Source organism: Callithrix jacchus, chromosome 5, assembly GCF_049354715.1.
Source record: "Callithrix jacchus isolate 240 chromosome 5, calJac240_pri, whole genome shotgun sequence".
NCBI classification, from domain to species: Eukaryota; Metazoa; Chordata; class Mammalia; order Primates; family Cebidae; genus Callithrix; species Callithrix jacchus.
In genome coordinates, this window is record NC_133506.1 from 70,670,834 (window position 1) to 70,697,925 (window position 27,092).

The 27,092-nt window shown below is 48.0% G+C and overlaps 1 protein-coding gene across 5 annotated transcripts in view; it reads right to left on the reverse strand.

Annotated features, from left to right (window-relative positions):
• Positions 1–811: 811 nt before the first annotated feature.
• MPP3 (MAGUK p55 scaffold protein 3) overlaps positions 812–27,092 on the reverse strand; it is a 33,212-nt gene continuing 6,931 nt past the window's right edge. For 3 of the 5 annotated variants that reach the window (XM_035299671.3, XM_002748035.6, XM_078372574.1), the window contains 12 exons: positions 26,570–26,655; positions 24,780–24,854; positions 21,390–21,586; positions 18,432–18,496; positions 17,069–17,089; positions 16,452–16,493; positions 14,660–14,824; positions 14,474–14,554; positions 11,314–11,407; positions 11,004–11,112; positions 9,157–9,279; positions 812–1,220 (listed from right to left, as the gene is read on the reverse strand). In XM_035299671.3, coding sequence (XP_035155562.1) covers positions 1,044–1,220; positions 9,157–9,279; positions 11,004–11,112; positions 11,314–11,407; positions 14,474–14,554; positions 14,660–14,824; positions 16,452–16,493; positions 17,069–17,089; positions 18,432–18,496; positions 21,390–21,586; positions 24,780–24,854; positions 26,570–26,655 — 1,235 coding nt within the window. In that variant the 3' untranslated portion in view covers positions 812–1,043. The remainder of the gene's footprint in view (positions 1,221–9,156; positions 9,280–11,003; positions 11,113–11,313; positions 11,408–14,473; positions 14,555–14,659; positions 14,825–16,451; positions 16,494–17,068; positions 17,090–18,431; positions 18,497–21,389; positions 21,587–24,779; positions 24,855–26,569; positions 26,656–27,092) is intronic. The other 2 variants (XM_054255714.2, XM_078372575.1) reach the window with 1 other exon arrangement.

Genomic DNA, 27,092 nt, shown 5'->3' on the forward strand with positions numbered 1-27,092 from the left:
GACCACGCAAGTGTCAGTAACAAAAAGGACAATGGATGGAATAGAACAAATCCAACAAAGCAAGGGCTTGATGTTAGGAATCTGAGGGTATTTAGAAAGGGGAAAGGCAGGCCAGGCACGGTGGCTCACGCCTGTAATCCCAGCACTTTGGGAGGCTGAGGTGGGCAGATCACGAGGTCAGGAGTTCAAGACCAGCCTGACAAACATGGCGAAACCCCGTCTCTACTAAAAATACAAAAAGAAAAAAATTAGCTGGGTGTGGTAGCATGTGCCTATAATCCCAGCTACTCAGGAGGCTGAAGCAGAATTGCTTGAATCCAGGAGGCGGAGGTTGCAGTGAGCCAAGATTGTGCCACTGCACTCCAGCCTGCATGATAGAGCAACACTCTGTCTCAAAAGCAACAAAAAAGAAAAACAAGAAAGGGGAAAGGCAACCTTACATTCCTTGAGTCCCTGAAGGCACCACTGCAGTATAGAATAGTACAGTAATTCATGTTGATGGTGATGTGTGCCTCAGCCTTCCAGAGAAAATTCTCATATACTCAATATATAGGCAGAGAACCAGTTTTCTATTATCAGGCAAGCACTTCAAAAAAAGGTTAAGATCAACATTTCAGTGCTTGAAGACAGGGGAACTTCAGTCACATGGAAAATCCCCTTGGATAAAACAAATTAGCTTCCAAAAAAACTACTGTGTATCACTATGTTTAAAAAGCTTAAACATTCTGCAAATCAGTACTGTATAAATTAACCACTACCGCCTGCAAAAGACAGTGGCCACTTAACTCTGGTACAAAGAATCAGGGTCCGCTTGCCTGTGATACTTTAATGAGTGAAATGTGTTGTTTTCTGATATGCCCCTTTCAAATCATGATCCAAAGAGGTGCAGTGAAAAACAACAGACAAAAACCAACAACAAACAAGACTTCCCACTATGCTCTTCTCAATGATGGAATTTGTGGAGATTCCTTGATGGTAAAATGAGGGAGGCTGGACTAGATGATCTTCAAGGTCCGGTCCAGCTTAGATGTTCCAGGATAAAGTTACCTGACCCAACTAACAGGTACCCAGTGAGTGTCCTTGCTCAGCTTCTCTAAGACCACTATGAGCTGGCTGTAGGCACCCTGGAGATCCTCCTTCACCAGCACGGCGTCCACCAGGTGCCCGTAATGCTGGTCTATGAAGGCGGCAGAAACGGCCATCTCTTGCTGCTGCTCATCCTGCAAGGAAAGGGGTGGTATGGAACAACTGGGTTGTTCTACAACAAATCTACAGCCTTTGTCTTGAGCAATGTTCTAACCTTTAACTTTTTTTTTCTTTTGAGACAGAGTCTCTATCGCCCAGGCTGGAATGATCTCGGCTCACTGCAACCTCTGCCACTCGGGTTCAAGCAATTCTCCTACCTCAGCCTTCCAAGTAGCTGGGATTATAGGCACCTGCCACCACGCCCAGCTAATTTTTGTATTTTTAGTAGAGACGGGTTTCACCATCTTGGTGGCCAGGCTGGTCTTGAACTCCTGACCTCGTGATCCACCTGCCTCCACCTCCCAAAGTGCTGGGATTACAGGCATGAGCCACCATGCCTGGCCCCAACCTTTAAGTGAGGAGTGGATGACTAGGTCCCACTGATAACCAACCATGTACACAAGAACAAAGCATAGGGACAACATCAGGTCAAACTTCAAAGAAAGTTAATGGGCAGTAGACACAATCACTGCTCAGTCGCCACTCACAGAATACCGGCTGAGGACCTATGAGCTGAAAGCCATGGTAGAAAGTGCATTGGGGATGCTGATTCTATATCTGTGTGTATATATGTCAATATCACACTTCCTGCCTCAGAAGTACTTCCAATGAAGTAGTGGTATTGTGCTGCATGGCAATTAGTATACAGATTAAATAATTATAAGAACTATAAATATTAACTATATAAAAACAGAGCAAGCATTTCTGCAATCAACTGGGGGAGGAAGAAGAAATCATTCTAATGCCCTCCTTAAGACTCCTAAATTCATAGTATAGAACTAAATTTTTCATTTCCTCACACCAGAGCCAAACACAAGCATAGCAAAGTGGAGTTATTTAAGAAAGCACTGGACAATTCTAATCAAATTCCCCATTTCCTTAGGGCAGCTGATCCCTTTAATTTGATTGCTTTCCTGACACCTAACATTAAGGCATAGGCAACAACTCCATCACCCACTGTGGGCACTGTTTGCTTCTTCATTCCAAAGAACCTCTAATAAATATTATTTCAGGTGAGTAGTTGTCTGACAATTAGCCTGGTTTTGGAAAACAGGAAAGTGGCAGGTCCATTCTAAATAAAATTATAAAATGAGATTTGTCACTGGCATTCACCCACTTCCCTTTCTAGTCCTCTGCTGCTTTCTCCCCTCTGCTTCTAGGGGCTCCGTGTTTTCATGCTGCCACAGGGAAAGGGTGAATTCTGTTCTTTCCCAAAGAGATCTACATTCCAAAATATCCCGCGGCTTCTCTCTGTCACCAGTCAAAACCCAATTCCTACTTTAGAAAGAGCATCAGAAATTTCAGGATTTGGGTCCTCGAGATCTAGGAAAAGAGTCTGGCATGTGACTTCAAAGACAGTAGAAATGTAAGAGAAGGCTGAGATAATTTCTCCTCCTTCTCTCCTCTAGGAGAAAAAAAACTGGATTAAATTGGGAAACACATCCCAATTCTATTTAGAATATTCTTGCAGGGTTACTTTCATACTCAGAAGCACTTTGTACTGTCCCATAACTGCCCCCTGGCTCTTCAACTCCACCTTCCCCACTCCCTGACATACACCCATCCTATAGACCTGTCTGCTGCTTCCAGTGTCCCCTCCTCCAGGTACCCACATGGATAATCCTGGAAGCATTTGGCTATTTGAGAAATTATAAAAGGAAAAATTTTGCCACTAAGAACCACAATCTTCCTAATAAACGTCTGCATCTAGAAAGAACTTAAGTAAATCTCTAATGGGGTAAAATGTGTGACATTTGCTTTGCAGTCATAAATCCCTGAACCCCTTTCCTGACCTGTAAAGATGAACTCACCCACCTGTGTCTTCAGCAAGAGTCATGGTCCTGAAGCTCACATAGGAAAGATACCCCCATGCCATCCGTCACCCCCAGGTTGGATTAGCTTGCTGGCTCAGAAGCCAGAAGCCCTGTGAACTTGTGGTCAGCAAGGAGACAGACAGAGGATGTACCCAAAGGGTGTTGTGGGACCACTACCAGGAACTCAGGTGCCAAACAATGGACAGATTCTTTTTTTTCTTTCTTTTTTTTTTTTTTTTTTGAGATGGAGTTTCACTCTGGTTACCCAGGCTGCAGTGCAGTGGCGCAATCTCAGCTCACTGCAACCTCCGCCTCCTGGGTTCAGATAATTCTCCTGCCTCAGCCTCCTGAGTAGCTGGGACTACAGGCGTGCGCTACCACGCCCAGCTAATTTTTTGTATTTTTAGTAGAGACGGGGATTCACCATGTTGACCAGGATAGTCTCGATCTCTTGACTTCGTGATCCACCCGCCTCAGCCTCCCAAAGTGCTGGGATTACAGGCGTGTACCACCATGCCCAGCTAAATTTTTCTATTTTTTGTAGAGATGGGGATTCGCCATGTTGACCAGGATGGTCTCAATCTCTTGACTTCGTGATCCACCCGCCTCGGCCTCCCAAAGTGCTGGGATTACAGGCGTGAGCCACCGCGCCCGGCCCCAATGGACAGATATTTAATGTCACACAAAACTCGAGCCTTTGTGAGGAATTTCTCCAGATGTCATCTGGGGTCTGCCAACATACATCAAAACCACATGAAAGGCTGTGTGTTAAAAATGGAGCCTGGGCCCCACTCCAAACCCCCAGGTTGGAATCTCTGTGTTGAGCAGCCTCGCTGTGACCTTGCTGCAGGGTGGTGAGGCACATACAGGCCAGCTGCATTTCATCATCAGCCCACCTGCTTGGATTGCAGCACGCTGGTGGGCAAGAAAGGAGATGGGATAGACGACAAAACTTGCCAGGCTGAAGGACGCTGGGACTAGAATGCAGCTGCTTCTCTTGAAATAACCACCATGGGTCAGGGAGGGTTCTGCCTCCTAGAAAGCTGCCACTTCCTGTGGACCTGATAATTTGCCAGAACTTTCCTTGAGTCCTAGGAAGCTGCCTCTTATTCTCCCAATAATTTATTTACTCTTTGAAAAATGAGCCCTTTCTCCCCTGCTTATTAAATTCTTTCAATCCTGAAATATTTGTAAAACAAAACAAATATGGTAAAACAAATAAACAGACTGATCCTAACATTCATATGGAAATGCAAAGGACCTAGACTAGCCAAAACAAGCTTGAAAAACCTGACTTCAAAACCTACTATAAAGCTAGTAATCAAAGTAAGACAGTGTGGTGCTGGGCTAAGAACAGACGTGTAGGCCAGTGGAATGGAACTGAGACTCCGGAAAGAAACCCTTGCTTTTCTTTCCAACTGATTCTTGACAAGGGTGTCAAGATAATTTAATGAGAAAAGAATACTCTTTTCAGCCAATGGTGCCGGCTTAGCTGGGTATTCACTTTTAAAGAATGAAGTTGGACCCCTATTTCACACAATCCACAGAAAATAACACAAAATAGATGATAGACCCGAACGTAACTGTTACAAGTATAAATATCTTAAAAGGAAAACAAAGGAGTAAATCTTTATGATCTTGAATTTAACAATGATTTCTTAGATATGATACAAAATAAGCAACAAAAGAAAAAAGATATATCGGACTTAATCAAATTTTAAAATGTTATGCCTCAAAGGACACTATCAAGAAAAGTAAGGGCAAGGTGTGGTGACTCATGCCTGTAATCCCAGCACTTTGGGAGGCTGAGGCAGGTGGATTACCCAAGGTCAGGAGTTCGAGACCAGCCTGGCCAACATGGTGAAACACTATCTGTAGTAAAAATACAAAAAAAAAAATTAGCCGGGCATGATGGTGTGTGACTGTAATCCCAGCTACTCAGGAGGCTGAGGCACAGAATCACTTGAACTCAGAGAATCACTTGAGCTGAGATCACAACATTGCACTCCAGCCTGGGCAACAAAAGGAGACTCTGTCTCAAAACAAACAAACAAACAAACAAACAAACAAAAAAGACAAGTGCTGGTGAGGATGTGGAGAAATGGGAACTTGAACACTGCTGCTGAGAATGTAAAATGGTACAGCTGCCATGGAAGAGTCTGGCAGTTCCTCCAGATGTCAAACATACAGCTACCCTACAACCCAGCAATTCCATACCAAGGGATACACACAAGAGAAATGAAAACGTATATTCACACAAAAACTTGTATATGAATAGAATATACCATGACTTATCATAGCTGAAAAGGTAGAAACAATCTAAATGTCCATTAATCGATAAATGACTAAACAAAATGTGATACTCTGTCCAATGGAATATTATTTAGCTTTAAAAAAAAAAGAATGAAGTATTGATACATGAACCTTAAAAACACTAAGTGAAAAAAGCCAGATATAAAAGGTCTTATATTGTATGAATCCATTTCTATGAAAAGTTTAGAACAGACAAATTTACAGTGATAGTAGATCAGCAGTTGCCTGTGGCTAGGGAGGGGCAGGAGGCAAACAGATAATAGGAAATTCTAATGAGCTCAAGGTTTCTTTTTGAGATGATGAAAATGCTCTTAAACTGACTGTGGTAGTTGCAACAACTCTCTGAATACATCATCGAATTGTATGCTTTAAATGGGTCAATTATACGGTATGTAAATTTTATCTTAATAAAGCTCTTAACTCCCCTCCAAAAAGCACACAGTAAAACAGAGAAAACGAAAATGAGTCGTGAGCGCACCAGGGAGAACTGCCGTTAGCGTCTTAGTGTGCTTTCTTCGTGTGTGACACAAAATTAGAATCCTGATCTTTTATTTTCTGATTTTCATTTTCTTGTATTTGGCTATGTCATCAAATATTTCTCCACAACATGCCTTTATTTATTTATTTATTTTTCGTTTTTATTATTATTATTTTTTTAGATGGAGTCTCACTCTGTTGCCCAGGCTGGAGCGCAGTGGCACGAACTCAGCTCACTGCAACCTCTGCCTTCCAGGTTCAAGTGATTTTCCTGCCCCAGCTTCCCAAGTACCTGGGATTACAGGTGTCCACCACCACACCCAGCTAATTTTTGTATTTTTAGTAGAAACGGGGTTTCACCATGTTGGCCAGGCTGGTCTCAAACTTCTGACCTCAGGTGATCTGCTCAGCCTCCCAAAGTGCTGGGATTACAGGTGTGAGCCACCAAACCCAGCCCCAACACGTGGCTTTTAACTGGCTATAATATTTCAATACATCCTGTAAGTATCATGTAATGCAGTATATTGAGCTGAGTTCTGCTACTGAACGTTTAGGTTGTTTCTGATTTTCTGGTTATAGCTATCAACATCAACCACCATGATAGGCATAATGAACATTTCTTCCTTTTTTTTGAGATGGAGTTTCACTCTTGTTGCCCAGGCTGGAGTGCAATGGCACAATCTCGGCTCACTGCAACATCCACCTCCCAGGTTCAAGAGATTCTCCTGCCTCAGCCTCCTGAGTAGCTGGAATTACAGGGGTGAACCACCACGCCCAGCTAATTTTTTGTATTTAGTAGACATGGGGTTTCATCACGTTGGTCAAGCTGGTCTCAAACTCCTGGCCTCAGGTGATCCACCCGCCTCAGCTTCCCAAAGTGCTGGGAATAAAGGTGTGAGCCACTGCACTCAGCCAATACTGTATGTTTCTAAATGATTCTAGACCTGAGTTGATATTTCCCTTTGAGTTTCTTTTTTTGTTTGTTTGTTTGTTTGTTTTTTGAGATGGAGTCTTGCCCTGTCATCCAGGCTAGACACTGCAGTGGTACAATTTCAGCTCACTGCAGCCTCTGCCTCCTGGATTCAAGCAATTCTCCTATCTCAGCCTCTGGAGTAGCTGGGATTACAGGCGTGCCACCACGCCTGGCTAATTTTTGTATTTTTAGCAGAGATGGGGTTTCACCAGGTTGGCCAGGCTGGTCTCAAACTCCTGACCTCAGGTGATCTGCCTGCCTTGGCCTCCCAACGTGCTGGGATTATAGGCATGAGCCACCGTGCCCGGCCTCCCCACTTAAAGGAGAAAAATTCTTTTTTTCTTTTTCTATTTTTTAATTTTTTTTGGAGACAGAGTCTCACTGTCACCCGAGTAGCTGGGACTATAGGTGTGTGCCATCACACCTGGCTAATTTTTGTAATTTTTTTGTAGAGACAGGGTTTTACCAAGTTGCCCAGGCTGGTCTTGAATTCCTGGGCTCAAGCAATCTGCCTGCCCCAGCCTCCCAAAGTGCTGAGATATAGGCATGAGCCACCGTGCCTGGCCAAGGAGAGAATTTCTTTTTCTTTTTTTTTTTTTTATTGGATTTTAGGTTTTGGGGTACATGAGCAGAGCATGCAAGACAGTTGCGTAGGTACGCACATGGCAGTGTGCTTTGCTTTGCTTCTCCCCTTCACCCACATTTGGCATTTCTCCCCAGGCTATCCCTCCCCACCTCCCCCTCCCACTGGCCCTCCCCTTTTCCCCCCAATAGACCCCAGTGTTTAGTACTCCCCAAGGAGAGAATTTCTAATGTTCCTTGTATGTATGCCATTCGAAATAACTACTGAAACCAGGCAAGGTGGCTCACATCTGTAATTCCAACATTTTGGGAAGCTAAGGCGGGAGGATCACTTGAGGGCAGGAGTTTGAAACCAGCCTGGGCAGCACAGAGACAGCCTGTCTCTATAAAAAAATTTTAATTGGTTGGGCATTAGTGGTACATGCCTGTAGTCCCAGCTACTTAGGAAGCTGAGGAAGGAGGACTGCATGAGCCCAGAAGTTCAAGGCTGCAGTGAGCTGTGACTGCACCACTGTACTCCAGCCTGGGCAACACGGCAAGACCCTGTTCTAAAAAAAGTAAAAGGCTGGGCATAGTGGCTCACACCTGTAATCCCAGCACTTTGGGAGGCCAAGGTGGGAGGATCACTTGAGACCAGGAGTTCAAGACCAGCCTGGACAACATAGTGAGAGCCTGTCTTTAAAAATAAAATATAAAATAAAAAATTTATCAATGTGGACGGTTAAAACAGAATGAGTATGAACTAGGATTGCAACAACATCTTGACTTGGAGGGAGCTTCCTGACAAGGGGGAAGGATCTGAGAGGGCCTCCTTCCAATGAACCAGCTGTACAGGACAGCAGGCAAAGTCTCCTCCGGGACTGAGTTGTTTCTGACTGCCCCCACCACCCATAACAACTTCCAGCTCATTCTGCTAAGTGACCCTGTTAAGGACCAAAAAAGATGAGTCACCAAGCCCAGACCTCCTGGAAGAACCCTGTCAAATATTCAGGTTTTGGGTGAGGGTCCCGCCAGCCTGACATAGACTGGGCTGAACAAAGAATCTGACAGCAAAATAAAGTTCATTTAGGACACATCAGATGATCTCATCCACTAGTTTTAGAAATCCCTTCACTCACTGATGATTCAAACTGGTTTGAAAGCAATGATAATGACCTTGTTAGCTGGGGTTTCAATTAAAAATACTTGGGTTTGGGCTGGGCACAGGGGCTCACGCCTGTCATCCCAGCACTTTGGGTGGCCAAGGCGGGCGGATCACGAGGTCAGGAGTTTGAGACCAGTCTAACATAGTGAAACCCCATCTCAACTAAAAATACAAAAAATTAGCCAGGTGTGGTGGTGGGTGCCTGTAATCCCAGCTACTCGGGAGGCTGAGGCAGGAGAATCGCATGAACCTGGGAGGTGGAGGCTACAGTGAGCCAAGATCGCACCATTGTACTCCAGCCTGGGTGACAGTGCGAGACTCCATCTCTAACAAAGAAAAAAATAAAAAACTTGGGTTTGGTGGGGTGTGAGCCCAGGCAAAGCCACCTGCCTGGTCTGGGAGACACTTCCAGTGTTCACCGTGGGCCCTCTGGCCATCTGATCATCTTCTCTGAGTCTTTCAATAGGCAAAATGGAAAGACAATCATGTGCAGAGGGTATGTCCTGCGTCCCTCCTCAGCCGCACGCACCCTTACACAGCTAGAAGTGTTCCTGTAACAACAGCCTCTCTTAGGCCTTCAGAAAAGAAACAATCAACTTTAAACTTACAAGTGGGGCTGCTGTGTCCTCACAAGCTGGGGACATAGGCGGCGTCTTTCTTGTTTCCTGAATTGCAGGCTTTACAAATATAATATAGGGTTTAAATTCTGAGTTCCTCAGTTGCTTCAGTGCCTGAGAAAGAAAATTCAGGAATATTATATACTTTTGCAGTGTTCTATTGTGAAACATACTTTTGAAAGCTCAGTAATTGTATGCTTCAATCCCGTAACCTCAACAGCAAAGGTCCTGGTTACATGGGTCCCATGACAATGAACTGCAGCTGGGCAGACCAACTGCTCCTTTACTCGTCCTTCACCTTGACATTGAACTCAGCGGCCCTGAAGGCACACTCGCTGCCAACAGCAGGGTCCTAAGCCTCAGCTCAGAGAGTTGCTATCTCTTAGCCCTGACCCCTTTGGCTATAATTAACCTTCTAGGCTCCTCTCCACCTTCCATTCCTGATGGGTGAGGAAGCAGGAGTCAATGTCTATTTTTTTAGTCAAATGTCATCAATTTGGACTACACTATTAGCACCTCCTCTTGGTATTCACAGAAGAAAAAGTTTGCAAAGCAAATTAGATTACCAAAGAGATAACCTGAAATCAAAACTGTAGACTGTAGAAATTATACTCTTGATTAATCCATTTTATCTAGAATGTACGGGCTCCATTTGGAAACACTAGTGTGAAACTGCTATATGCATTATCTGCATCCAAAAGATCAATAACATCACTTTTCAAAGACATTTTTCAAACTCAGACTTTGAATTTTGACCACTAGCTCCCTGTAAGTCCAAATGAGTGAGCGTTTTCCTTTATAGGCATAACGTGCTTTTTGGAATACGTTTCAAGCAAACTTCTTTAAAATAATGCCTACAGTTTATATCATAAAATCAGAGATCTGTGTCTATAGAGGGGAAAAAAGTCCCCAGATCGAGTTCAAAGCTTGGCAGTTTTTCTAAAAGACAAGGTTAAAAAGATGGTGAAGCCCCTGCTGAGCCCACAGCATGCTGGTGTGCAGGAGTGGAAATGTTTTTGAAGCATTTCACAGGGTCAGGTCTCCCTCCCTCTTCTTCCCCTTTAAACTGCTCTCCTGACTGCCTCCCTGAGTGGTTCTCTAAGCCACTGACTCCACCTGCCCTGGCTGGAGAAGAGGAGGCCTGGCACGGAGAGTTTTACCTGGGAGGGAGGGGGAGGGGAGTGTGTGTGTGTGTGTGTGTGTGTTTATTTATTTTGAGACAGAGTCTCATTCTGTCACCCAGTCTGGAGTGCAATGGCATGGTCTCAGCTCACTGCAACCTCCACCTCCCGGGTTCAAGCCATTCTCCTACCTCAGCCTCCCAAGTAGCTGGGACTACAGGCATGTACCACCACACCTGCCTAATTTTTGTATTTTTCATAGAGACGAGGTTTCACTATGTTTGCCAGGCTAGTCTCGAACTCCTGACCTCGTGATCCGGCTGCCTCAACCTCCCAAAGTGGTAGGATTACAGGCGTGGGCCACTACGCCCAGTCAAACCTGAGTATTGACCTCTAATTCTCTGGCACATTGCAACGGCCAGTCAGTGCCACCAACTATTGAGTGATCTGTTCCATGCAGGGGTTACTAGCCTGGGTCTGTGAGCCACCAGAGTGTCCATGAGCTCCCTAAAATGAATGCAGCATTTGTGGATAGAGGGGTATGTTTTGGGGTACAAGGCTTTTATCTGAGTCACAAAGGAAGACCCAAAGAAATTTAACAGCCAGTGTTCTAGACTAAAAATTCCTTAGACTGAGGTTTACTGTTAATGTAGAACGTACAATCCCCTAGATATAAATCCCGTTAACCAGAAATGGCCAGCAGGCCCAGGAACTCACTTCCGGCTCCACATCCACCAAACAAACTTTGTTTTTGGCCATAACAGCCTGAATGGCCTCCAGGCTGGTTCCATAGAGATTTTCCTTATATTCACCATGTTCCAGGAACCTAAAACGCCACCAAAGGGGAAAAGACCTTTAGTTCCTAAGCTTTCCTAAATTAGCAAAGCAAAGGGGACCTCCTAACATGACTTCTGTCCTGCCTCCCCCATCCTTTCCAGAAGCCCACCCAGGAGCTCCAGTGGAATACAGGGCAGACATGAAAACACGCAGCTACCTGGAGGGCCGACTAACCCATCAAGCAACGTACTTGTTGTGATGTAAGTCGGCCTCAAATGCTTGCTTAGACACAAAGTGATATTCCACTCCTTCCTTCTCATGGCTCTTTCGGGGCCTTGTGGTATCTTTGAAAGAAAGAAGGAAAGCTGGGCAAAGAGATGTTGCATCACAGCACATGGGGACAGCAGTGGGCTTAGGCACTCATCCAGGAGTTCAGGGCTGCTCTGTGTGTCGAAACCAAGCACTTCCACCTCATCGCATGTCCCTGTCTCAGGCACTGTGCCTTTCCGGGCGTATCACTGATTCACACAACGACTCTTTGATGTAGGCAAAAGGAGGCCTTTCTTTTCGCAGCTGAGAAAACTGAGGCACAGAGAAGTTCAGCGCTGTGCCCAGTGACCCACAGCCAGTAGGAAGCACAGCCAGAATCAGTCCCTCTGCCAAATGCCCAGCTTATACCCTTAACCACTCTGCTCACTGACTCCTTGATGCTGTGGCTTTTTCTTTTCTTCTTTTTTTGATAGAGTTTCACTCGTTTCCCAAGCTGGAGTGCAATGGCATGATCTCAGCTCACTGCAGCCTCTACCTCCCAGGTTCAAGAGATTCCCCTGCCTCAGCCTCCTGAGTAGCTGGGATTACAGGCATGCATCACCACGCCCTGCTAACTTTGTATTTATAGGAGAGACGGGGATTCTCCATGTTGGTCAGACTGGTCTCAAATTCCTGACCTCAGGTGATCCACCTGCCTCAGCATCCCAAAGTGCTGGGATTACAGGTGTGAGCCACAGCGCCTGACCAATGCTGTGGCTTTTAAAGAATCACCTAACGGGACCCTCAGTCCTAGCTTTTAATTCTTCATTCTTTTTCTTTTTTGAGAACAAAGTAGCCACACATACATCTGATGCTGGTGTATACATTTAATTCTTTAGTCAATTAGTTCTCATTTCAAGAAAAAGGAGACAGGAAGACAGGCAGTCCCTGTTATGGATTGGATGTGTTTCAGCAAGGCTGGCTCTCAAACAAAAATGTTAAAACACATGGTGTTTTCTCATTGATTTCCATAACAGAATTGAGATGCACACTTCTGGGAAAAATCAGGTCTTCCACAGAACAAGAGCACACACAAAGCCACACACAGTATTTTCCAAAAGAAAAAATGGGATCCTGGGGCACTGTGCCTTCTGGTCCATGGGAACCACTCAGGGGATGCCCTGTATACTATTTGTGGCATCTTAGTCCAACCTCTGGTAGAGCTGCTAGGGTCACTTTCCAACCACGTCATTCCCCTGCTTAAAAACTTTTGTCTATGGATTACATTCTAAACACCCTGGCTGAGTATGTAAGACCTGAGTGATCTGCCCAGTCTTTGACTCAGCTCCATTTTCCACCACATCATCCATACTAACTTCCCCAGTCCCTAACACTGCTTTGTCCCTTTGCACAGGTTGTCTCCTCTGTACAGAGAACCAGTCCTTTATTTTCTGCCTGGAAAACTCCTATTTAGTCTTCAAAACCCAGCACATAAGTCACTGCCTCTGGGAAGGCTTCCCTGACTCCCTCAGTTTCTAAAACCAAGGAGGAAAGTTTCCTATCTGTGGAGTGCCTGGAAGCAGGTGGGCCTGACCATCCAGGTATCTCCTTCTCCAAGGGATGGATCCAGGGGGTTCTGAACGATCCCGTGTGAGCAATCTCTGCATGTCCTGTTTCAGTCCAGCTGAAACCTGGAAGGCTGTGGCTCCTTGAAGCCCTCCAGGTCCATCACGGGCCTCCCCAGCGCCACCACCTCCCTCACATCCCTTCCACTTCAGATTGGGCTCTGGAAGACAGCTCTGACAACTCACAGACTAGGTGCTAGGTGCTAGGCCCAGGGGCCGAAGGAGAGCGGTGTGACCACAGCGAGGGTTGGTGGTTGCCCTCCCCCAGAATGCTCTGAGGATGCCCCATTGTCACCGCCACAGCACCCCTCTCAGTACCCACTAGGCATTCACACTGCATTCCTTTGAGGCCAAGGGGACTAAGAGTGAGTCCCAGAAAAGAAAGGGGCAGACAAGGGCATGAAGTAGCAGGCAGCAGGTGAGAGGCCACTGTGCACCCTCATTAAGAACATGACTGGGGGCCAGGCACGGTGGCTCACTCCTGTAACCCCAACACTTTGGGAGGCTGAGGCAGGCGGACCACAGGGTCAGGAGTTTGAGACCAGCCTGATCAACATGACAAAACCCCGTATCTACTAAAAATACAAAAAAAATAATAAATTAGGCAGGCGTGATGGCATGTGCCCGTAATCCTAGCTACTTGGGAGGCTGAGGCTGGAGAATTGCTTGAATCTGGGAGGCGGAGGTTGCAGTGAGCCAACATCGTGCAGCACTCCAGCCTGGGCGACAGAGTGAGACTCCATCTCAAAAATAAATGAACATGACTGGGACAAGATGCCTGAGTTCGAATCTTAGCTCCACCACTTACCGACTGGGCAAGTTACTTAACTTCTCTTAGCCTCACTGTCTTCCTCTGCCATGCAAGATGATTACAATCTCTCTGTTTGGGGGTACTGGGAGGGCTGACCCAGGGACTGCACATGGTGTAGTACCTGGCACCTTCATCATCCTTCTCCTCATCTTCCTTATCATATTTAGAACCAGGACCCTCTGCCCACTGGAGCTTGACATCCCAGGGTGCCCTTAACAGCAGCAAGCCTTAGGAACTGGCAGGGGAGGCATCACCCAGGGATGTACCCAACCACCCTGACAAACTGGAATCTGGCCATAAGGGAGTGCCAAGAAATACCACTCTTGGGGCTCTGTGGCTTCTTTGACCTGCCCTCTCATCCAAGTGGAGGGCAGGGGCCAAAGGAGTCAAAACTCACTGTGATGAGGAGGAATGCCCCCTACTGTGGGGGGCCCTTGGTGTCAGGTTGAGGCGCCACTTTGCCTACAATGTGCTCTGGGCTCACCTCCCACCTCAGGCAGGAGCTAAGCAAGTGGTCCTCCAGCTTCTGCCTCGGAGGGTCTCGGAGAACCACTGAAAGTGGATTTCTTCCCATCATGCCTTTGTCTCACCATTTGCCAATGGCAGGCAGTGCCTGGTGATTCTTTAAACCCAAAGTAAAGATTCGGATGCATCTGGAGAGTTATGTCCCCAGGAAGTATTTGCGTGTGTGCAGATAAACACAACCCCCACAGGGGCCCTCTTACGTGGAACAGCAACGCCAAAGTGCTGTGGGTTCTCGGCCACTACCTTTTGCTTCAGCTCGTGTAGTCGGGCTCCCAGAGACCCTGGGAAACAAGAGGAAGGCTGACCAGGGTCCCTGCCGAGCTCCCTCCCCACCCACTCCAGGGAGGAAACCAGATCACTCCCTGGAAACCCGGGGTGGCACCTACCGATCAGAACCACCAGGCGGGGCCGCTCTCCAGGCTGGTGTTGGTACCTGGCCACCTCCTCGTAAGTCAGCAGCTCCGGAGACTCAGCTCCAGAGGACATCTTCCCTTCCTGCGAGCCACCCAGTCTCTCCCTACAGCCCAGCCGGAAGCTCCTCCGAAGACCAGCTTGGGAGGAGGGGCAGAGGGACACCATGGCATTTGTTGTCCCAGGACTTTTTCCACCTGGCCAGACCTGGAGATGGGACTGAGTCCCACTGACTTCTCCCAACCTCCTCCTGCTACTAGACGGGGTTGTTCAGGAAACACAATAATAAGATGAATGGGTGACCCCTGCATCCACAAACTAGGGCTCAAAGTCACTGCTTTACTTGGCATGTGACTGACCCTGGACAAGTCCCTTCTTCATCTCTTTGAACCTCAATTTCCTTATCTGTGAAATAAGGATATGAATCTACAAATACTATGTGTGGTCCTAGATTGGATCCTGGACCAAATGCTATATAGGACATGGTGGGGACAACTGATAACATTTTAATAACAGTATATAATAGAATTGGATGCATTTTAAATTCCCAGAATTTGATCATTGCCCTGAGAAAGTCCTTGGCCTTAAGAAATACATTTAGAGGTAAAGGGACATGATGTCTACAACTCATATGACTCAGGAAAAGAAAATGTGTAGATGTGGGAAAGGAAATTGAGCAAACATGGCAAAGCAGCCACAACTGGTGAATCTAGTGTATAGTACTTGGGAGTTCTTTGTACAATTCTTACACCATTTCAGTAAGTTTGAAATTACTTCAAAATAAAAGTAAAGGGCTGGGTACAGTGGCTTATGCCTGTATCCCAGCGAGGCAGGCAGATCACTTGATCCCAGGAGTTCGGGACCAACTGGGCAACACGGTGAAACCCCATCCCTACAAAAAATACAAAAATTATCCAGGTGTAGTGGCATGCACCTGTAGTCCCAGCTACTGGGGAGGCTGAGATGGAAGGATCACTTGAGCCTGGGAGGCTGAGGCTGCAGTGAGTTGTGATCATACTACTGCACTCCAGTGTGGGTAACAGAGCAAGACCGTGTCTCAAAAAATAATTGTTAAAAAAGTTTAAAAACTTTTTAAGCGGGAGGATCAGTTGAGGCCAGGAGCTTGAAACCAGCTTAGGCAACATAGCAAGACCCCCCATCTCTACCAAAAAAATTTTTTTAATCAGCTGGGCATAGTATCAGGTGCCTGTAGTCCCAGCTACTCGGGAAGCTGAGCTAGGAGGATTGTTTGAGCCTGGGAGGCTGAGGCTGCTGCTAGCTGCGATGTCACTACTGCACTCCAGCGCGAGTGACAGAGCAAGACCCTGTCTCTGAAAAATAACCAAAACCAACAACAAAAAAACTTTTTGCCTGTCTCTAAGACCTTTGAAAAATCTGACCAAAAAAAAAAGTGAAAGGGGCTCTGGAGAGCCGTAAACACCCCTCGCCGTGTGGTGGTGACATTAATATTGAATAAACTCCAATGACGATGATGATGATAATAGAATTGGTATTAATGTTGGGGTGTCTGTGCCCTTCCTGCCAGGCATTGTGCCCCAAGGCTGGGTAAAAACTGGGTGGGGGCCCAATACCTGGACAGGCTCAGTTCCCACTCCAGCTGAGAGATTGAGGAGAGACAGGGGTCCCACAGGCTCCACTGCTCCAGAAGGACTCCTGGGGCTCGGATCATCCTGCTTCGACCTCTCCCTGACTCTGGAGCCTGAGGTGGGGCAGGTTGTGCATGGGGGTGTCAGGGGAGCCACTTACCCACATAGTGCCCTTTGAGGTAGCCCTCACAGTCACAAGTCTCTGGAAGCAAACAGGGAAGGAAGCCAGTGAGTCCCGCCAGACACACCCGGCCCAGGGGAATCAGCCCCTGGATGGGCCAGGCAGGAAGAGCCCCCTGGGATGGTGTCTCGGGGGCAGCTCAGGAAAAATCCCATGTCCTGGCCACCCGCAGAAAGCAAGGTCATCTTTTTGGCTCAGTTCTCCATGCTTAGACCCCTAACAGCCTCTCCAGGCCCTGAGGGGGATTCTAAGCCAGCAGGCCCCTCCCCAGTAAGGAGGGAGGGTTCGCTCCTGCCTGCCCCGCCCCCCACCCCGTTTCTCCCACCCAGCCCCATCACAGCACAGCCTAGTCCTGGAAAGGCAGGGCCCTGAGTGTCAGGGGGGCAGGGAGGGGCCCCAAGGCCTTGAACCCTGTCTCCACCAGCTCTGTCTGCCTCAAGGAAAAGCCCAGTCCGGCTGGCAGAGCAGGAAGAGATGTGCAGACAGCGTGAGGGGCACAGCTGCCCAGATGGGGAAAGAACATGAGCCCCTCAGGCCCCAGACAGTCCATGGAAAACAGGCCGTGCCTGTGCACAGCGGACAGATCCTGGGCCTACCTTTGTCACAAGGCTGATCATCTGCGGTTTGCACAAAAGACAGATGGGACAGCGTTAGTGGAGGGATGAGGGGACCCTGCGGCTGAGGGCAGCCATGGCCCGGGTGCCTGAGGAGCCCGCCATCTGGCCTCTCTCCCTTTCCTCCAAGGAACCTGTGATCTGAGCTGTGGTCCATTATTCAACCCCAAGACCTGCTCTAATTAGTCTTCTTGTGTGTGTCTCATTAGCAGCCCAGAGAAAGCCAGCTCATCACTGGCCAAGTACCTCAAGGCCACTGCCCTCAGCAGCCCTTCCAACCTCGCAGCAAGTCTGGCAAAGCAGCCATTGTCAGGGGCCCAGGGAGCAGCTCCCTCCAGGATCCTGCAGTGGGAAGAGGACCCACTCTCTCTTTTCTGGGGTTAGAGACGGGCCCTGGAAAACACAGATGCCTGAGGAGGGAGCAGGGTGGAGCAGAGCTGCAGGCTGTGTACTGGTCACTGGGCACTTGCTCAGGCCACTCACTCAGTAACAAGTTTGCCCTCTAGTACCAGAGAGACTGTGCCCTGGAAAAGCTTCCTCTATACGGGGCCCTACCCTGGGGCTCTGATCACAGGCCTTCATAAAATGTGACTCCACCTCTGCTCACTTAACCTTGTGACCCTACATATTCCCAGCTTGGAAAAGACACCTGACTCTACCTACTTCCCAGGGTTCCAAGAAGTAGGTGGACGTGTTTTCTAAAGGGTAAAGGGCTACACGGTGTAGAGTTGCTGGATAAAATGCAAGACTTCCACTTAAACTTTCAAATTTCAAAAAAAAAAAAAAACTTCTTGGTATAAGTATGTCCCAAATATTGCACAGGACGTACTTATAATCTAATAAAAACAACTTATACTAGAAACCAATCTGTCATCTATCTGAAATTCAAGTTTCAATTGGTCATCCTTTACTTGTATTTGCCCAATCTGGCAATCTGGCAGCCCTCCCAGAGGCACAGGATCACACACAGCCTTCTCCATTCCTGTGCAACACCGGTGCTTCTCCCATTTTCAGGGTCAGAGAGCCCTTGGGAATCCAATGAAAGCTGTGGACACATGCACACAGGCACGCACACACGCACGCGCACACACGTCTGCACATCATTTTGAGAAAGGTGTTAATACATCCCCCCAGTATCATTTATGGACTCCAAATAGGCAAGCTCCTCTCCAGGAAATAGCTGTCCCACCTCCCACTCCCCACCTCCTCCTTCCTCTGGAGTCCGAAAGCTCAGACAGGACCCCTGATGCCCCCTCTAGCCCAGTGCCTGCTTCTTCCCAGCCTGAAGCCCCCTACATCCTAACCCTGGGCCCTCCTGGAGCACCACCTCTGACAGTCTACTCACAGGGGGGCTTCTTGAAGCTCTGAGGGCTCGGCAGGGTACCCGCAGCTCTCCGGTAGCTCAGTCGTCTGCAGGGACACAAGGGGATGGGAGGGCCCATGAGCTGGGCCAGAGAACCAGTTGAAGCTTCTGGAAAACTCGGGAAACCGAGGCCTGGATCCCACAGGTGGGCACACAGTGGACACTCAGAAGGCCTCCTGCTTTGCACTAAGTTCCAATGAAGAGGACACTTTCACAGGGCTCACTGGTTCACCAGGAGGAAGAAGCTGAGTCTCTTGCTCCAGAAATAGCTCACCCAGCTCAAGATCACCACACAGGGATGCAGCCCGGTGTACGGTCCTCAGCTGGTCTTTACTCTCCTATGGCCAATTTCTGAGGAGGGGCGGCCCCTTCTCTATCCCTACCCAGCCTCCCCATCTCTGAGGGAGCCAGAAAATAGCAGAATGACTCCCAGGAGAGGCCGAGGACAGAAGTGACCCCAATTTAACATCCTCCCCGCTGTGGAAGGCTCAGCCCTGGCACACCATCCAATGTGCCTGTTGGTGGAGAGGTGGGGCTCTCAGAGGTGTCTAGATTTCCACATTTAAATGCGGCTGAAGGCCCGGGCACAGTGGCTCATGCCTGTAATCCCAGCATTTTGGAAGGCCGAGGCAGGAAGATCACTTGAGGTCAGGAGTTCGAGACCAGCCTGACCAACATGGTGAAAACTCATCTCTACTAAAAATACAAAACTTAGCTGGGTGCACGTCTGTAATCTCAGCTACTCGAGAGGCTGAGGCAGGAGAATTGCTTGAACCCAGGAGGTGCAGGTTGCAGTGAGTGGAGATCGCATCACCACACTCCAGCCTAGGCAACAGAGGGAAACTATGTCTCAAAAAAAAATGCAGCTGAAGTGCCCTCCCCCACATCCTCTGGTAAGATGTTGCGAAGACCTGTGAACCCTAAAAATGCAGGTGAGCCTGGGGTTCTCCTGAGGAGACAGAGCTTTGTTCTCAGACTTCAGCACCTCAGAGTCACCCAGAACATTTGTTAAAAGGTGGAATTTCTGGGTGGGACCCATGGATTTGCATTTCTAACAAGTTCTCAGGTGATGCTGAAGCCCAGCCAGGGGGCCACACCTTGAGGGCCACTGAAATGGGTGAACCCTGAGGTCCTGTCCTCACCACAGTCCACACACCAAAAGACGTCAGGGCTACAACCCACAGTGGAAGTCACAACTGCCACCCTCTGACCCAAGGCTGACCCTCTTGGAAGGCTAGAGAAATAATCTGAGGCCAGGCACGGTGGCTCACGCCTGCATTCCTGGGTGAGGGTGCAGCCTCCTCATATGAACTCACAGAGCACCATGTCCTCCTCCCACGCACCCATCACGTTTATATAAACTGTTTGTTTGAAGAGTATCTGGCTTTTCGACTGAACTATAAGCTCTTCCAGGGCAGAAACCCTGGGTTCACAGCAGCCCGCAAGGTGCCTAGCATGAGGCCAGCTCAATTCATCCCAAATACCTGCCACCTAGGAATGAATGGCATGGCTCCTGATGGGTTAGTATATAGCCCACTAAAATCACACTACAAAGATGATGCTATAATATGGGAATACTCATGCCAAAAATGTTAAAAAAATAAAAATAAAAAGCAAAACCCCAAATTCTGTATGCAACACTCACATAAAAAGCACAGTAAGGAAATAAACTAAGCTGTTTAGAGTGAGACTTGGGGAATTTTCTTTCATAGTCCTCCTCTTCTGTCTTACTTTTTGAGTCTGGGTCTCACTCTGTTACTCAGGCTGGAGTGCAGTGGTATAATCACTCACTGCAGCCTTGACCTTCTTGGGCTCAAGTGATCCTTCCACCCCAGCCTCCCGAGAAGCTGGGACTATAGGCATGTGCCACTATACTTAGCTAATTTTTTATTTTTTGTAGAGACAAGGTCTCACTATGTTGCCTAGGCTGGTCTCGAACTTCTGAGCCCAAGGGAACCTTCTGCCTTGGCTTCCCAAAGTGCTGGGATTACAGGAGTGAGCCACAACTATGCCCAGCGTCTCTTCTGTATTTTTATATTTTATTTCTCAACATTCTCTAAGCAAGCATTTAAAATATTTCAAACATTAACTTAGGCTTGGCCCAGTGGCTCATGCCTGTAATCCCGGCAATTTGGGAGGTCGAGGCAGGTGGATCACCTGAGGCCAGGAGTTTGAGACCAGCCTGCCCAACATAGTGAAACCCTGTCTCTACTAAAAACACAAAAATTAGCCAGGCATGGTGGTGCACGACTGTAATCTCAGCTACCCAGGAGGCTGAGGCATGAGAATTGCTTGAACCCAGGAGGTGGAAGTTGTAGTGAGCCAAGATTGCACCACTCCACTCCAGCCTGGGTGACAGAGTGACATTCTGTCTCAAAAATAAAATAAAATACACCCACACACGCACACATACACCTTAGCTTAATAACATAAATTTCCATAGATTCCTTTTTTTTTTTTTGAGATGGAGTCTCACTTTGTGACCACACTGGAGTACAGTAGCATGATCTCGGCTCACTGCAAACTCCCCCTCCCGGGTTCAAGCAATTCTCCTGCCTCAGCCTCCCAAGTAGCTGGGACTACAGGTGTACGCCAACACGCCCAGCTAATTTTTGTATTTTTAGTAGAAACAGGGTTTCACCATGTTGGCTAGGGTGGTCTCAATCTCTTGACCTCATGATCCGCCCGCCTTGGCCTCCCAAAGTGTTGGGATTACAGGCATGAGCCATCATGTCCGGCCCAAATTCCTTTAAATCTCAAACAGCCATCACCACGAGTTATGGGAAAAGAAGACGAAACACACATGCAACTGGTACTCACCTTGCGGGAACAACGCTCAGCAGGCCCCTCTGGCTGTGAGAACAGAGACTTGGGGGTCTGTCATGTACCTGTGCCTCTGTCTCTCTGGAACCAGCCCTTCACGACACACCCCAGACCCACCTCTCCTGGAACCGCTTGGAGGGGATGAGGCCGGCTCGAAGGTTGGTGTCCCCGACTCGCTTGGCCTGCCACCACGTGGGGTCATCCTGGCTCACCACCTCCAGGACCTGCCTGCGCTGGAAAGGCAGACCCGCCTCCTGGCAAGGGATGGCCCGGTCTTCCCGAGGGTTGTAGTGGAAGAGGGCACGCATGAACACCTGCACAAGGAGGGCTCAGGTGAGGCAGCCCTTCCCCCGGGAGCACAGACATGTCACTGCCACATCAAAGGCCACGTGATGACCATCCACACTTGGGAGGACCGAGCAGCCTTTAGAATAGAAAGCTACTTGGAAACACATTGCACATACGTTTCTTTTTTTTTTTCAAATAGAATCTCTGTAACCAGGCTGGAGTGCAGTAGCGCGATCTCGGCTCACTGCAACCTCTGACTCCCTGTTTCAAGCGATTCTCCTGCCTCAGCCCCTCAAGTATCTGGGATTACAGGCACATGCAACCACGCCCAGCTAATTTTTTTTGTATTTTTAGTAAAGATGGGTTTTCTCCATGTTGGCCAGGATGGTCTCAATCTCCTGACCCCATGATCTTCCTACTTCGGCCTCCCAAAGTGTTGGGATTACAGATAAGATAATGTCTTCAGTACACCTGGCCCGTACATATGTTCTTAACTGTTCTTCAACCATTTGGGATATTGTAGTCAGGAAGTCCATAAAAATCAGAAAATTAATAGACAGGTCCCATGACTGAATGTCTCTTTCCCACCTAAATATTTCCTTATTCACTTGACTAGCTGTCTTCATAACAGCCTCTCAGCACACACACAGCAACAACTAATCCTGGGAACAAAAAGTAAAGGCAAGCACAATTTCTAACTCAAGTGTTATTTTCGATATGCCAACTGCACTGACGGGAGGCAGCAGCCGTCTGTTATATAAGTAATCTAGATGTTTGGGTGAAAACACAAATATCAACAAAACTACTGTTGCTGACTCCTCACCATCACTTTTCAGTGGGTAATTGATACCCACAGCACTTACAGCTCAATCCTGCCCCATCTGCCATAGATGTGGCTAAGCCCAGTTCCCCATCTACCCTAGAGTGACTCTCCCTGGAGAAGATGGTGTGAGGACACAGCATTTTTCACACTTCCTTGCTCTCTTCTATAATCCAGTGCCGTGGATTAATTTTATTTATTTGCATTTTCAGACCATTAGAGCCCAATCCCTTCAGTGTCAAATAGAAAAAAAAAGCAATCAGGGGTCTTCCTCAGTCAGATAAACTATATTCCTTTATATGCTAACCAGAAAAGATTCCACTGGACAATAGTAAGAACTTTCTGGCATATGCTGTTGGGGATAAACACCCTTAACCAGCCACAGATGTTACCAGGGTCCTAAGCACTCAGAAGAGTGTAATGTTAAGTGGCCAGCCCGAATCAAGCATCTGATCAGGAAGAAATATTCAAGAAGGATGGGCTGGGGGACAGGCTACTCATTTTGTCCTTTAGGAAAACCAAGTTCTCTTCCTCAAAGAGGGTTCCTAAAGTCAGCATCCTCAAAGTTGCATATGGGGACCACACTGGCTTGTCCTGGAAGAATCACCTTCCACCAGGTAAGAGGAAATATGCTCTGGGATTTAACCAAAGAGCACAAATAAGAAACAGCTATATAAAGATTATTTCTTCACTTGCTGTAAAAACTGTCACTGAAGACATTGCCTGTTACTAATCCACATTCATCAGAGTATCAACTAACATCTCCTCTGTGCCAGATGCATTAAGTACTGAGAGGCAGGTATGGGAATCAATCTTGAAAAACTGGCATACTTCCTTCCATTCTCTGCTGAACAGTATGTAATTTATTATGTTCCCCTTTTTGCCTTGGCTGCCAGGAAACTCAGATCCAAATGTACTGGGAAATCAAAGTGATGCCCTCCTCTCTATCTCATCAACCACCATCTCACAGTTCAGGTCTTAATAATGTCTCACCTGGGCTTTTACAAGAGCCTTTTACCTGCCTAACTGCCTCCAGCCTCTACCCACTCCACCCTCCTCCATGTAGCTGCCCCAAGGAGCTTTCTAAAACACAAATATGATTGCACCACTCCCATCCTTTAAAAAAAAAATAAAACAGCAACAAGAACACCTTTAAGAGCTGATTAGAACCTATGGGATTATCTCTTGGGCTATGGGATGCCCTCCCATATGCCCCAGGGCTGGACCATTCAGTGCAGCTTGGGCTGACTTCTAGCTGTCAGTACCTGCCTCTCTTTCCCTAAGGACTTACTTTCTCTGGCCACTGGAGCCTGCTCTTCTCTAATCCAGCAGGCAGAAGTTGCTAGAATTAATCCCCTGTCACAGCCTGGCAGGAGTTGGTGTATAGACTGCCCAGCTCCCAGGGCACTTGGATGGGATGATGGAGGCGTGTGTTCTACGGGGGAAGAAGTGGTTTCCCCAGTTCCCAGCAGGACTAAGCTCCAGTTGCCCATAGTGGTAACCGGCTTGATAACACACCCTTAGTCAGATCAGCTGTCTTCCCTTCCAGTCCTGTTCTGCTGTTTCCTGGGGTCACTTCCCAAGTAAACCATCTGCATTCAAATCCTTGTCTCAGGGTCAGCTTCTAAGAGGCCCCAAACTAAGGAAGGATTATGCCAAAGCTCTTAACAAGCATTTGTTAAAAGCATTAAAGGCCATTCAGAACACAGGCTTAACCCACCCCCAGCAAAACCCACCACCACCCTCCCCACCCCAAGCCCCATCACATTGCCCTTAACATGCTCCTCTCCAGAATGCCAGGGAGCTTCTGTGTGGCAGCCCCCACCAAGGTCCTACTCATCTTTACCTTCTTCAGGCCTCAGTTCCAACACTCCCACTCAGTGACACCCTCTAGGGTGACTGTAACTTTGTACAGAACCTTGTCAAAGCACTGATCACAAAGCCATGAAAAGACTTGCTGCCCTTCTGCACCAGGAACCCTTGAAGCTACCAAGAGTCCCTGTCTCCAGCATCTGGCAGAGTGCCTGGCACAGAGTAGGTGACCAAATAAGGCAGGCTCAGCAACAATTCAACAAATGGCAGTTACTTAATTGGTTCAGAATTCAGCACACTTGGTACCTTCTCCTCCTCTTCATGGCCCTGAGTTTCTATTTCAATTAAAATAACCTCGTCTTTTATTAGTAAGCTACGTCAAATCCCGTTTAGAAAGAGGCAGGGTACAAATAAATGAATCACTCTGTGACGGAATTAAAGTCCTCCTCTGGGCGCAGATTACTAGGACCAGATCTACGATCTGCTTCCGAATGACGGTTTCAGGAGGTTGGCCTGGCTCCAGCCCCAGCCAGCGAACTGCATCTCTCAAGCTGAGGGCGGTCATCCGCCGGCCCACCTCCTCATACCTTGCTCTCCTTTAAGCGATCTTCCTCCTGGGTGGCTGGGATGATTTTTAGGGTGATGGATCCCTGGGACTGGGCCTGAAACGAGAGAGAACAGAAGCTTCTGGCCTGCCAGGTCTAATTCTCCATGAGTCCAACTCTTACTTCCCAGGCCTAAAAACTGATGTTCAGCAAGTCAGACTTGTAGCCTCCCTGAGGCCTGCCCTTCTAGGATGGTAGCCTGGTTGAATTAACTAAAGCAAAACTTAGTAACCAAGTCACTGTACTCTTTTGTATTTTTAATATTTTTAAGCCAGTTCAAATTTAGCAGTGGGGGGTTGGTAGTTCTATTTTCAAAAGACAAAGGGACGAAAGACTTTCCAGGAGAACCCAAGGACACTGCGTGTTGAATTCCAATTCGCTGTCCCTTCTGACCCTTCCTTGCTTTTCTCCTGGGGCATCTGAACAACCCATTTCAGGTATTTCCGTTTCCTTTTCCTCTCTCCTGCCTGATCTGGGCTGGTCTCTTATTAGTATGTCCCTCTTAGCTTCCATCTCCCCTAACCGCCCTCCAATCTCAGGCCACGCCCAGCTTTCTAGGAGCTCCCTTCCCCCACATCTAGAGACCCTGCAGCCCAATGCCAGGGGCCCAACGAGAAAGAATGCTGTCCCGCCAGGCAGCGCAGCCCAACACATCGTCTCCTGGCCGCAGCACTGCCCAGAAAGCCCAGACAGACCCTTGCTCTGGAGCACAGGAGGTTGGCGCCCAAAGCCACAGAAAACAAAGCTCAGGCAAAAGGAATGAACGGCTTGCTTGCAATCTGCATCCTGCATAGAGAGGGCTTTATTTTGTTGTTGTTTGGTTTTGAGATGGAGTTTCACTCTTGTTGCCCAGGCTGGAGTGTAGTGGCACGATCTCAGCTCACTGCAACCTCCACCTCCCGGGTTCAAGAGATTCTCCTGCCTCAGCCTCCCAAGCAGCTGGGATTACAGGTGCCTGGCTAATTTCTTGTATTTTTAGTGGAGGTGGGGTTTCACCATCTTGGCCAGGCTGGTCTCAAACTCCTGATCTCAGGTGATCCACCTGCCTCAGCCTCCCAAAGTGCTGGGATTATAGGTGTAAACCACCGAGCACAGCCCAGAGAGGGCTTTAACCAGTGGACCTCCTCTCTTCAGATCTCATTCTGTTTCTGCCCCCAAAACCATCAGAAGTTAGCAAAGAGTATCGGGTTGTGGGAGGATTCCTGAGTACAAAGGGGACCAAGCTACGACTGGGGCTTTTCACAACTTCAGTTTTGACTCCAACTCCCCCGAAGGAACTATGGAGGTTGTTTTCAGCCCAGCATTTAATGCCTAGAAATCCCCTTATGCTTCGGAAGGGCTTTACCCTTTTCCAGATTTGGCAACCCAATGATAACCACACATTGGTTGAGAAAGCATCTCTACCCCAACGTTAAGGAAAAGGAAATGGAAACTGAAAGGATTTGATAACTTGTCCAAGGTTGCACAGCTAGAAGGAGGCAGAGCCAGGATTCACACGCAGGACCTGGACCCAGGAGGGGCCTCGTGAAAGGGAACCAGGGAAAGGAAGACAGGCTATGCCGAGGAGAGGGTCTGAGAGACGCAGATGGAAGGGAAGTTCCCCTCCTCCTGCCCCCACCCCAGGCCCCGGGCACACTGTTAGGGGCACAACATAAGGCCACTTTGCCTGCCACCTCCTCAGGACAACAGCAAAGCTAAGCCAAAATCTGGGAAGCGCCCTGCTCTGGGTGTGTGAAGACCCACCACGTCCCTAGCAGGCATGCAGCACGGACCAGAATCTGGCTGATCTCATCGGGCCGCTTGTGCAGGACTGCGATCCCATTCACTTCTCGGAGCTCATCTCCAACGTGGACCAGGCCTAGGAGACACAGGGACTGACCATCAGCACAGGAGGAGAACCTCAGCACCCTCGCTCGGAGCTCCAAGCACCATGGGGGCCTGCCTGAGGAGCCCACTGCAGGGCAGACTCCAGGTTTAAAATTGATGGGTGGGACTGGGGCGAATTAAGCCCCACTGGGTGCTGGGCACCTCACTCGGCATGGAGGTCTCAAATCACCCAGTAAAATCTCCAATTTACAAGTTGGCAGCTGAGCCCCAGGAAGATTAAGCAGCTTGCCTAAGGCCACACTGCTAAGAAATAATGAAGCCAGTATTCAAACGCAGTTATTCTGATGTAGAAAGCCTGTGTTCTTTTCGCTATAACTTCTGCTTCTTTAAAATTTTCATTAACTCTTCACCTTCCTAGGTTTACAGACATACTCCAAGAATGGCGTTCTTACCTCTCAACAAGGAAAG